This window comes from Convolutriloba macropyga, chromosome 1 (genome assembly GCF_964194025.1).
Source record: "Convolutriloba macropyga chromosome 1, txConMacr16.3, whole genome shotgun sequence".
In the NCBI taxonomy this organism is placed as follows: Eukaryota; Metazoa; Xenacoelomorpha; order Acoela; family Convolutidae; genus Convolutriloba; species Convolutriloba macropyga.
Genome location: NC_134468.1, coordinates 29,408,609 through 29,421,736, shown reverse-complemented (window position 1 = coordinate 29,421,736; position 13,128 = coordinate 29,408,609). Strand labels below are relative to the sequence as shown.

Genomic DNA, 13,128 nt, shown 5'->3' with positions numbered 1-13,128 from the left:
TTTGCTTGAACGAATTTTTGTCTGACCCATTTGACTTTTCGTCCATAAAAACCGGATGAACAAGTAGCTCCCAGCGGGCATTAATTTTATTTAGTGGCCCTTAGCCGCGTATAGTAGTCCTTCAATTGCTTAGTGCGGTAAAGCTACTGGGAAGGGCGTAGTTTAAGGTTAAAAGTCTTTTTTAGGAGCTTCTGACGCCAAAATGTTTCATTTTTCTTTGTTTTTTTTTTCGTTATTTTTCTTCGTTTTTTTAGAACAACTATAAAATTGAGTCTGGTTAAAGTTGATAGAGGTCTTTTGCAGGACATAAGTACTTTTTTAACCATTTTGAGAGCTATATGTTTCGATACTCTAAACAAAAACACGCAAATTTTTACTAATTTGCACATTTTTCCAAGTTTGCAGACCTCGGTGTCAAGGAACCTTCTCCAGTGTTTGATAATAGGTTACTGCACAGTTTCTAGTGGTAATGGAATGGTTTTCAGCTGTTTAACATAATGAATTTTAGCTTTTTTAAAAATAAAAATTGCTTTTTTCGACTTTTTTTTGTGTCATTCAAGTTTTTCCAGACCCAGGGGCCAGAAAACCTCCTTAAGGGTTTCATTGTAAATTACTGATTTTTTTTTATTCGCCATGGAAGAGTTTTTAACTTTTTAATTTCACAAATTTGAGCAATTTTTTAAAACACTTGCATTTTTTTTTTGAAAATTTTTGTCGTTTTTTAGTTTTCTCCAGCCTCAAGAGCCACGGAACTTCCTCTAGAACCTGAAAATAGGTTACTGCATAGTTTCTAGATGTAATGTTATATTTTATAAAGTTTTTAATATCACAAATTTAAGCAATTTTCTAAACAATTATTTGCAATTTATTCAGGTTTTTTGAAACATTTCGAATTTTTCGGCACCATGGTAAATTCGAAATTAAGTGCTCTTAGAGCCGTATTTTTTCGGCACCACGGGAAATTCGAAATTAAGTGCTCTTAGAGCCTTTTAGCTCTGTTTCAGCTCAAACTGTTTTGGAGACTTTTACTTGCGAAGAGCGGCTCTTAAGAGGTTGAAGACCCCTCCCACCGTTGCCCCCCTCCCACACTGTTGCTCCACCCCCGCCCCACGGTTCGCTCACCTAACGCGCCTTCAAAATGTCAAATGAACAAAGTCAGTATCAAAAACGAAATCAGAAATAGAGAGGGGATAAACCACCCATAAAGCCCAATTTTAGATGCCCGTTACTCGAACTCTGTTCTTAGTTACCATCTCTAATGCTTATTGGTATTGATACTAGTCCATGGCGTTAGATGCGAAGAGCGGCTCTTAGAGGTTGAAGACCCCTCCCACCGTTGCCCACCACACTGAACAATTTTGTCATTTGTTCAGTTTTTTGGCTTATGCGGCCAGGCAACTTCCTTTAGGTTTTGATAGTATGTTACTGCATGGTTGCGAGGCGCAATGAAATGTTTTTCAATCATTCGATATCACGAATTTTTCCAATATTTTGATAAAATTTGAGTTTTCAAATTTTCTCTGAAATTTATTATTATGTTCCAAATTTATCGAGTTTTATGAGCCAGTTGAACTATTTAAGGCTTGAAATAGCAAAACTAGATAGTCTCTGGAAACAATGAAATGGTTCTTAAGATAATAATATTTCAAATTTTAGCAAGATTTTGTTAAAATTTGAATTGTTCATAATTTTTTTGGAATTTTTTGTCATCTCTGGTTGTAACGATAGTTGCTGGCCAACAAATTTATTTTCAGTTTTGCAATGGGTTGCTACACATAACTTCATTACAATAAAACGGTTTTGAACAAATTTTCCTGCCAAATATAGAAACATTAAATTTTTTTTGATTTTCAGATTTTTGAAGCATTTGTCATATTTTTAGTTAATAGCAAATAGAACGTCTAAATTCAAGGTGAAAAGGTTAATTTTGAAGTTTTGACATCAAAGTTGTGCTGTTTTTCTTGGTTTTGTCCATTTTTAGAGTTTCATTAAACAGAACCTCAATTGACATTCGTGTAAGTTCTTATTAGTCTTGTGCAAGCTGGAACTGCTCTTCATAACTACTCTTTGTGTTATTAATAGCCGCCGTCACCCTCTCAATGGCTATTATTTAGGCGCTCTCCTTTTTTATTTCGCTTTATCTTTTGATCACGTTTTGATCAATTTTCACGTTTGACTTCTGACTTACTTCACTCACTGTTTCAACTGAATGGATTTTAATTTCTTTCGCTCATTGATCTACGCAATATAGTGAATACTGTCACAGTCAAAAGAGCACAATCGAAAGAGATGGGATAAACCGATAAATTCCGGTCATTAAGTCCTTGAGAACTAGGTCTTCAAAGTTCATTAGAGTGTTTGCTAACTGAAACTGCACGCCAAATTATAACATTTTTTGACACTGAAAAGAAACAGAAAAAAATTTGGTCAATTTTTCCTTTTCCTTTTCTATTTAAATTCCGATGTGCAAGAAGCTCGTCAACGGCGGCTATTTTCCGGCAATCTGCCCGCTATTTTATGTTTCGGTAATGCCAAGTTACCAAATTTTGTAATTTTTTTAGTTCTTATTTTTAGTCTTTTTTGAGTTTTTCAATCTCTGGGAGCAATTGAATTTTTTAAGCGCTGAAAAATAAGTTACTGGATATTTTTGTTTCCAGGAAATAGTTTTAAAGATAAAAATATGTGGAATAATTAGTAAATTTTCTTTAAATTTTGACAATTTTGTTTCAATTTTCCTGAAGCTTTTAGCGATTTTTGAGTTCTTCTACCTTTAGGGGCCAGTTAGTCTTTTTAAGGGACTGCAAGATGGAATAGTGGATTGTTGTATTAAAGCCAAGATAGTTTTGAAGATATTTGTGAACGTTTTTGTTCTTATTGACTTCGATCTCCAATGGAGCTTTCTCTGAGCTCGAGTTTGTGTCAGTGGTTGGACTGTGTTTGCATAAATTTGGTTTTGAAGACATTGGCTCTAAAACTTATGCAATTTTTAGAATTTTTGCTTATGTGTTTTTAAATGTTGGCGCCTCTTTGTAAATTAGATGTACAAACAGGTTTCTGCTGAACTATAATGTTGGAATTTTGTCATTTTTATTTTTCCTCATCTCAAGAGTGGTCAAACATTTTTTTAGTTTGGTTCTGCACCCACGCGCATTTTAGCAAAATTATAACGAAGATGAAATGAATCTTCATTGTTTTTAATTGCTCTTGAACGGAGTTCATAGCAATTATTGTAAACGAGTGTCTTTTTTCTGCAAAATTTTTGCTTGTTCGTTCGCCCCCCCCCCCCCCCCCGACTGAAGCAGACTGCAATTGATTAGAGCTCCCAATAATCGTTCGAGGGCAATTCTTCCGACGTTTAGTCGGTTTTGTTAACTAATTTCTTTTGTTTTTGCCTGTTTCTGCCTATAGATGCGCTCCTATATAACCAGTTAGTTTTTTTTTGGATTCAATTATCTTTTTCTTTGCCTTGTGACAGCTTCCATTGACAAGCATGGTATGCAACACGATTGTATGAAAACTGTTTACATTTTGAATGACGTTATTATTTTTCTCTATATTTTGTGAAACTGTGTTTGTCTTTTTGATTTGGAATAGTGCTTTGGTCTGCTGGCCAGATAGTGGCTTTTTTTAGTTCTTCCTTCAATACTGTGGATTGTATTTCAGGAGTTGTCCTGCTATTTTTTGTTTTGCGTGATGGTCAGTTTTTGAAGAACTGTTATCCGTGAGATCACTTGTTCGAACCTCTCCAATGTCAAAGGATTTTGCACCCAAAGAGTTCTCTAGGGTACACCCTTTTGAATTATTCCCTTGCCTGTCGTGACTAGATTTTGAGCATGGCTGACTTACTTCACTCGGCAAAACGATTTTTGCCCTTTAAAAGTTAAGTTTACTTAAAAAAATTTTAAAAAACTTAGTTTTTTAAAAGGCACCGATAACGTTTTTCAACTCATTTCTATATCTGATTTTTTTGGATTTTGCGGCACGGAAGTCTATTTTGCAGCAATTTCGGCAACCTGCTGGCTATGTTTGAACTAATAGGGATCAAAATGAACAGTGACGTACACGAAAAGTTGCCAAAGGTCCTCGGGTTTTCAGTTCGTCGTCCTATAGGATAATTCAGCTATCGTAGCTATATTCTGTCAGTTTGCCGCCAATGGTGTTTTTTTTCCAATTGTTTTCGTTTGATCTGCTTTTTTGTCATTAAAAGTTGGTCCTTGTGTATATTCTCGCAGAGGTGGAGGCTGTTATCGAACTACGTATTTTTAATAATACGTATTTTTAATCCTCAGATCTATGGCTGCTCTCGAATTTTGATCTATTTTGCATTCGGGTTTTACGTATTAGATCGCACTTTGTTGAAAATTTTCAGTGCGGTTTTTGGACAAAAATCACAACCCCAAAATACCCAATGTGCTTCCTCTTTTTGTCAAATGATGAACGTTGTGGGCCTAATTTTCAGTTTTACTGTCAGTCATAGTTTTTCTGGGTCAGATGCTATCAATAACGTATTTTTAAAATGTTTAAAGGTATATCTTTTAGAATTGCTCTCGAACGGTTTTAAATAATTATTGTGGGGCTTTTTCGCTTGACTGTTTTGTTGTAGAACATTCTTTCAATTTCACTTCTCGGGTCATTTTTCACGCTTGACTTCTTGATTTTTGCGTGACCTAAATTGCATTTATTCAAAAATGAGGTCTGTTGCTAAAATCGATTGTTATCACATAATATTTGCAATTTATAATTTCTTCAGAGCACCAGAGAACCAAAAAAAGGTCATTTTCAAGCAATCTAGTGATTTCGAACCCAGCGGTCCATGCCCATTACTCCTATGCGCTGTGGGATGTAATCCGGAAACCGCGGGGCGGTTATCGTGACGAAGCGCACCCACCGGCCCGTCAGGGACAAGCTATAATCGGCTATCTCAAACATGGTGACCGCCGTATTGGCCGACAGGGCGTTTAGCCGACAACAAAAAAATGAGAAATTTAGCCGACAATTTAAGTAAAATGAGCAATAAAACTTATTCTGAAGCTGTGATTGGCCAATTTAAAACACTATTTCGTAAGCGGACAAATATACCGCAGTTTTTTCATCGACTAGTGTAACGAAGGTCTATCAACTAGCGTAACAAAGGTATATAACCACATCTGGCCATGCCTCGCTGGCCATGGCCATGCCTCGCGGGCCATGGCCATGCCTCAGCGGCCCGTGGGACTTGATATGAATCTATCACAACCGAACTACTGACCAATGAGACTTTTATGACCAATTATGATAAAATTGTCGGCTAAATTTCCCATTTTTTCCTTGTCGGCTAAACGCCCTGTCGGCCAATTTTCCTAGCACCCTCAAACATTTTCGGCTTACTTGACCCAGTTTTAAAAATCCGGCTAGCTTGACCGCGTTAGTGCTCTGAGACTTCACCCACAATGCTTCAACTATTTGTAGATAGAATAGCTTAATACACTGTATTTGAATACACTTTTGTGTTGTCAATGTACGCATAATTTATTCTTTTCATTTTCCAAGCTAATTTTAAAAATATGGCTAATGCTATGAATGGGAGAATGATACTTTGACGTAAGTAGGAGAAATATGAATAGGACAGAATTGAAATTACTCGGTATGAGAAGGAAATGGAGGCCCTGGTGACCAGAAAAGCAGAAATTTATTCTTGATATTAAATTGAAGTCGTATGAGGTTATCTTTGCGCAGAGGCAGTACTGTACGCAATGAAGGATACCTGAGCGGCAGTTATTGCTAATTGAAAACTACTCCCAATAACCCGCCTAGATGGCCTCGAGTCGTCTAGTGCAATTTATGGGGACCTATTAGGTCTCAAAACAAGTGAACACATGCAAGTTTAGTAATGGAAGCGTTGATTACTACGGTGCTAGGACAATTAATATAATAGATCGAAAGCGAAAATTGGGACAATAGATCGGAAATTATACTATTTAAATTGCGTATTGACCAGTCAGATTTGAGCGCTCATTTATTATACAGCATATAACATGTTCTTTCGATCTATTGTCCAAATTCTTCTGTTTTCGGTCTGTTGTCCTTTCGATCTTTTGTCCGGTCACCGAATACTACAACCTCTCATTAAATGCAAGAGCATTCGTTCTAGTTGTGCTTGTCGTTGGTTTCCAAGATAGCCAATACATTTAAACACACGAGGCAGTGCTTCCGCGAGATGGACTATTTAGGTAGACTCTGAAAAAAGCTATAATTTAACCGCGCATTAACACACACACACATTTGGTACAAAATTGAGGTGTCGTCTATTTGAAAAGTGGTCCCGTTGAAACGCCCCCTGATTGCTTGATGTTGAGTTAAAGATCAATTAGTTATTCATTGGAATGTGCGTTTGATTGTAGCTGTTCAGAATGGAGCAGTTGAGGAAGGATAAAATGGAGCAGCTGGTGGTGGTGATACAATCCTGCTGGAGACGCTTCTTCGCTAGAAAGACATTTCTGCTTAAGAGACGGGCTGTAACCACTCTATCAGCACAATACAGGGCATTCAGGGTGAGCGTGAAAGCTACATCATATCATATTTTAGCTGCAAATGTTAAGTGTCCAACAGTTCCACATATAACTCCCCGAATGCGTTATCTTGAAAATTTCAACGTAATCTGTTAGAATATCGATCAAACTATAGTCTTAAACGTAGTGAGAATTAGAAAGAAAGTTTGACTTACCAGATTAGAAAGACAAGCAATATGACTTCGATCAAAGAAATTATATGAATCGTCAAGAAATGGTGCTGAGAATCAATATTCGGTTCAAATTGGTGAATCTCGATAACTATTATTAGAGTTAGATTAAGTGATGTAAAATCTTCCCAGCATGTATTAAATGATGATGATATCTCCGGAAGTGTGAATGAATTCTTAGAAAAGTGCAAATGCATTCCATTTATGGTTCCCTTTGCGACTGATTTGCAGAAGCAAACCATATTGGGTAACCTTTGCGACCCCCACTATAAATCACGGTGCTTAGATTAGTTTTGTATCTTGACTTTTTCACACTGATAATGGGTATATATACAGCTGATTTTTGGGTCCTTTTTCATCCCCAAATTCAAATCACCATCTTGATCTAATAATCAGATCTCTCCTGTAAATCTCTAAATTCTACTGTAAAATATCATTTTGTTATACTCTATCATTTTTGAGAAATTAATTCTTTTACTTAGTTAAAAACGCTTTTTATTCCGCTTGCGAAAGTCCATAACCCAACAGGTTATGGGCCCAGCAATTTTCTAAGTCATAAAATTGATTTCCAAAACAAAACCAATTTGTTGTTGACAGTCATAATCCTTTTCTGCTTAGTACCTTTTCTTTTCACAACTGTTTTGCCTGCTCAAACTTCAATGGATCAAAAGACAGTGAAGCTGCTGACCTACACAGGAAAGGCACAGGGCTTTCCAATCTGGAGCACAATATTTGTGGCGATGATGCAGACGAAGGGACTCTACAAATCACTACTGGGGACAGAGGAGCAACCCAATGAGCCTGCGCCACTGCCCAATGGGGCAACCAATGATGAGAAGAAGAACCACAAGGTGCTGAAGGATGCATATGAGAAGGAAGTTACAGACATCAAGATGTGGGGAGCAGCAATTCTTCACGCAACAAGGATCAGAAACTTGGTTGTGAGACGAGGAGAAGAAAAATGCCCAGCAGAGCTGATGAGAGGTATAAAACCTAAGCTTCCAATTAGTAAATTATCTATTTTTGGTTGCACAGTCTTCATGAGGAAGAGGGACAGAGACGTCAGCAAACTTGAACCCAAGGCACTGGAAGGAAAGTTTGTGGGTTACACTGAAGGAGAAAACGGATACCTGGTGTACATACCCAACACACGCAAGGTGATGGCAATTCGAGATGTGATCATCAAGGAGTCTGAAGTGGGCTCAATCCCTGACAACAAAGAAACGGCTGACCTACTAGATGATGGTTCGGAACTGGGAATCTGGCACCCAGATGATGGTCATCAAGATGATGACAACAGAGAACGACAGGACACATCTAATGCAATAAAGGAGGAGTGGCATGACGCAGGGAGCGTGAATACTCAAGAAACAACACTGAGACAAGAGGCCTCGGATGTTGGAGAAACAGCACTAGATGAAGGATCTACTATAACAAGAGGGAGTTAGAGACTCAGAGTCACTGGAAGACAGTGACACAGAAGACTTCTCACAGTTAGAGACAGTTGGCTTCAATGAGGATGCACTGGAACACGCGGACAGAGCAGAGCCCAGACGAGGGACACGAGCAAGGAATGTTCCACAATTTTTTGGAGAAGTCAGGACCCATCTTGCTGTGACTGAGGGCGACTATGTGGAACCCAAAACAGTCTACGAAGCCAAGCAAGGTGACGATTGGGACCAGTGGCACCGGGCAATGAAGGACGAGGTCAAGGCACTCCAAGACAACGAGACTTGGAACCTAGTGAGACCACCCACAGACAGGGACGTCATACCGGGCAAAAGGGTCTACAAAGTGAAATTGGGACCCAGTGGTCAAGTGGACAAATACAAAGCGCGCTATGTGGCGAAAGGCTTCAAACAAGTGGAAGGACTGGACTACTTTGAGACTTTTGCGCCTACCTGTAAGCCAGAGACATTCAGGATTCTACTTCAGCTATCAGCGAAGCAGGGCCATGTGATTCACCAATTTGATGTCAAGACTGCTTTCCTGCACTCACCAATTGAGGAAGAAGTGTATCTGGAACAGCCACAGGAGTTTGTAAAACGCGGATCAGATGGGGAGAAGTTAGTATGTCGACTAAATAAATCAATTTATGGTTTGAAACAGGCTGCTAACAACTGGTACAAAGAGCTGGCAAACTTCCTACTGAAACAGGGGTTCACCAGAAGCAGGAACGATCACTGCTTGTTCGCAAGATCAGAGGCAGAGGATCACACCTTCATCTTGGTCTGGGTTGACGACATCATAGTAGCATCAAGAAGTATGACAGTGGTCTCTGATGTCAAGAAGGCACTAGAAGCAACCTTTCACATGGAAGACAGAGGGAGACTACACTGGTTTCTGGGTCTAAGAATCAGACGAGAAGGGGGCAAAGTCACAGTCGACCAAGAACGCTACATAGAAACAATGCTTGAGCGGTTTCAAATGGATCAATGCAAACCCTCAAGAACTCCAGCTGATTTGAATTTGAAACTTCAGACAGCACAGACTGGAGACGAAGAAGTGGACCAGAGGATCTACAGAAGCTTGGTTGGATCACTTCTGTATCTGGCCAAACAGACGAGGCCAGACATCATGTTCACTATCAACATTCTGTCCAGACACATGAATGCACCTACCAATCAACACTGGATGTGCGGAAAACGACTTCTGCGATATCTTCAAGGTTCAAAAGGTTTAAAACGTACTTACACAAAAGAGGCTAGTTATGATTTAGTGGGGGAAAGTAATGCAGACTGGTCTGGAGACGTGAACGACAGAAAATCAACAACGGGCTATTACTTCAAGCTCAACGGACGTGGCGCAGCACTCAGCTGGGGTGTCAAGAAGCAGGCCACAGTTGCTCTTTCTTCAGCAGAAGCAGAATATCAGGGCATGGCAGCAGCAGTTCCGGAAGCACTCTACCTGAAACAACTTCTAGAGGATTTTGGCATCCAACAGAAACGTCCAATAGCAATTGGAGAAGACAACCAAAGTTGTATCAGACTTTGCCAAAACCCAGTCATGCACAAAAGGAGCAAGCACATCGAAACAAAGTTTCTTTTCATCCGGGACAAGACGGAGGATGGGACTATTTCAATTCATTACGTCCCTACAGACAAAATGGCAGCGGACATCTTCACAAAGTCCTTACCCGTTTCGAAAGTCGAAACATTCAGAGCAGTTTTGATGGGAGCAGACTCTGCGCAATCAGCTCAAGTCTGAGTGGGGGAGTTAGAATATCGATCAAACTATAGTCTTAAACTTAGTGAGAATTAGAAAGAAAGTTTGACTTACCAGATTAGAAAGACAAGCAATATGACTTCGATCAAAGAAATTATATAAATGAATCGTCAAGAAATGGTGCTGAGAATCAATATTCGGTTCAAATTGGTGAATCTAGATAACTATTATTAGAGTTAGATTAAGTGATGTAAAATCTTCCCAGCATGTATTAAATGATGATGATATCTCCGGAAGTGTGAATGAATTCTTAGAAAAGTGCAAATGCATTCCATTTATGGTTCCCTTTGCGACTGATTTGCAGAAGCAAACCATATTGGGTAACCTTTGCTACCCCCACTATAAATCACGGTGCTAAGATTAGTTTTGTATCTTGACTTTTTCACACTGATAATGGGTATATATACAGCTGATTTTTGAGTCCTTTTTCATCCCCAAATTCAAATCACCATCTTGATCTAATAATCAGATCTCTCCTGTAAATCTCTAAATTCTACTGTAAAATATCATTTTGTTATTCTCTCATTTTTGAGAAATTAATTCTTTTACTAGTTAAAAACGCTTTTTATTCCGCTTGCGAAAGTCCATAAACCAACATAATCGAACCTGGCTTTCATGTTGATTGGATCTTTTCAACAATTGCCCCCCCCCCTTTGCAAGGGGGGAGTGGGGTATTCTTGAATAGAATTTAAGCGAGCGATTTATTAACCAATCAGAGACGACCAATAACTTTCCATGTATGCGCATAGGTGGCAGCCGTATTGGCCGACAGGGCGTTTAGCCGACAACCAAAAAATGAGAAATTTAGTGGACAATTTAGGTAAAATGAGCAATAAAACATTCTGAAGCTGTGATTGGCCAATTTAAAACACTATTTCGTAAGCGGCCAAATATACCGCAGTTTTTTAATCAACTAGTGTAATGAAGGTCTATCAACTAGTGCAACGAAGGTATTTAACCGCATCTGGCCATGTGCTTGAGAGGTAAGGCCGTGAACAGCGGTCCGCAATTGCGCTTCAACTGATATTCGGCTATCTAAACTGTAGGCCAAGTAATACTGTGGTAAAGTATAGCACAGATTTTTCTTTATTTAGGCGCGTAAAGAGTATCAGAATATCCGTTTGGCAACTATCACAATTGAGAAGTTTGCTCGGGTATGGAAAGTTCGCAAACTATGGAGGAAGAAATTCGGACGCTATGCAATTCCAGTCATCTGTCGCTTCATGTGGAATTACATTTTGTGTAAATATCTGGCCAAATTGGAAGCTGGGCTGCCATCTCTATCTCCTGTTGACTCATCGTGGCCTTTAGCATCAATTAAGTCACTGCAGAGCACTAATGAGCAGATTCGAGTTATTCATCATTTATACAGGGTAGGGGAGACCTTATTATTTGGCGGTGTATATTTTTAATTGCTCAAACGAAGTTTGTAGCGATTATATTAGTTGTCTTTCTTGTGTGATTTTTCGCCTGAACTATTTTTCGTCTGATCCAGTTGACTTTTCGTCCTCAATAAGGGGACAAACAGGTAGCGCGCGGAGGGCATTAAGAGGTTGAGAAAGCCTTACACATTACTAGTCTCTGAATATTTTAGAACAAAGTCTTGGTGGCCTGAGGGACTTGGTGCCCTGACACGAGGTTGCTTAAGTCAGAATACTGGGCACGAGGCCAGGGGCATAATGGGTGTATATACAGCTGATTTTTGGGTCCTTTTTCATCCCCAAATTCAAATCACCATCTTGATCTAATAATCAGATCTCTCCTGTAAATCTCTAAATTCTTCTGTAAAATATCATTTTGTTATACTCTATCATTTTTGAGAAATTAATTCTTTTACTTTTACCAACAGGTTATGGGCCCAGCAATTTTCTAAGTCATAAAATTGATTTCCAAAACAAAACCAATTTGTTGTTGACAGTCATAATCCTTTTCTGCTTAGTACCTTTTCTTTTCACAACTGTTTTGCCTGCTCAAACTTCAATGGATCAAAAGACAGTGAAGCTGCTGACCTACACAGGAAAGGCACAGGACTTTCCAATCTGGAGCACAAGATTTGTGGCGATGATGCAGACGAAGGGACTCTACAAATCACTACTGGGGACAGAGGAGCAACCCAATGAGCCTGCGCCACTGGCCAATGGGGCAACCAATGATGAGAAGAAGAACCACAAGGTGCTGAAGGATGCATATGAGAAGGAAGTTGCAGACATCAAGGAGAAATGGAACAATGTGTGGTGACATCTGGCACTGACTCTAGATGCAACAACCCTCATGCTTATGAGACATGACTGTGTGGGAGATGATGGCATTGGAGATGGAGCAAAGGCTTGGAAACTTTTGCAAGAGAGATTTCAGAGTGTGGAGACACCGACAGTGGTGACTTTAGTGGCACAGCTTGCTCGACTGCAGCTCGAGGATTCTGAGGATTTGGACAGCTTCTTCATCAGAGGACAGGAGTTGCTCACAAGGCTACAAGAAGCAGGGGAAGCAGTCTCAGAGACCCTCTTCAACGCCTTGGTCCTCAATGGTCTGCCAATGAGGTATGAAAGTTTTGTTATACAGGAAAGCTTCAACCCGGCAACGAACTTCACAGAGTTGAGGAAAAGGCTGCAGAACTTTCATGAGAGCACGGTGCAGAGACACAAGGGACAAAGTGGTTCAGTGGCACTGGCAGTGAAGCGTGACTTCAAGAAGGGACCCAAGAAAGGAAACTGCTTTGTGTGTGGGATCCCTGGACACTTTGCCAAGGACTGCAGGAAGAAGGAGACAGCACAATGCAGCAAGTGTGGTGAGAAGGGTCACCTAGACAGGGCATGCAAGAGACAAAGAGATGGAGGCAAACATGAGTCAGTGGCAATGGGTCCAACATTGGCTACACCAGACGAGGAATGCTGGGCAGCTCTTGCCCAGTGGAAGACAGCAGGCATGCTAATGTACAAATCACATAGTGACGAACATCGATGCGTTCCTGGACTTTGTGCCCATTCAATCAGTGGTCAGAAATCCCAACGGAGAGGCTTCCAGAGTGGTGGGCAGAGGCTGTGTGAGGATCAGCATACCCTCAAACAAAGGGGAATTCCAATGCGAACTCAAAAATGTTCTGTGTGCCGGACTATTCTTCAAACCTCCTATCAGTCTCAAGATGCACGGAGTGGGGACATAGCTTCACTTTCGAGAGAGGAAAC

The 13,128-nt window shown here is 39.9% G+C and overlaps 2 protein-coding genes and 1 non-coding gene across 7 annotated transcripts in view; 2 read left to right on the top strand and 1 right to left on the bottom strand.

The window, feature by feature from the left end:
* LOC142337648 (uncharacterized) overlaps positions 1–13,128 on the bottom strand; it is a 422,288-nt gene that overhangs the window by 193,372 nt on the left and 215,788 nt on the right. The window lies entirely within an intron of this gene.
* Positions 1–13,128, top strand: part of LOC142337631 (unconventional myosin-Ia-like) — an 85,552-nt gene that overhangs the window by 38,176 nt on the left and 34,248 nt on the right. For all 3 annotated transcript variants that reach the window (XM_075387019.1, XM_075387010.1, XM_075387027.1), the window contains one exon: positions 6,381–6,530. In XM_075387019.1, coding sequence (XP_075243134.1) covers positions 6,381–6,530 — 150 coding nt within the window. The remainder of the gene's footprint in view (positions 1–6,380; positions 6,531–13,128) is intronic.
* LOC142353035 (U4 spliceosomal RNA) lies at positions 5,704–5,836 on the top strand. The gene has a single exon (XR_012761020.1). It is a non-coding gene; the product is annotated as a U4 spliceosomal RNA (small nuclear RNA).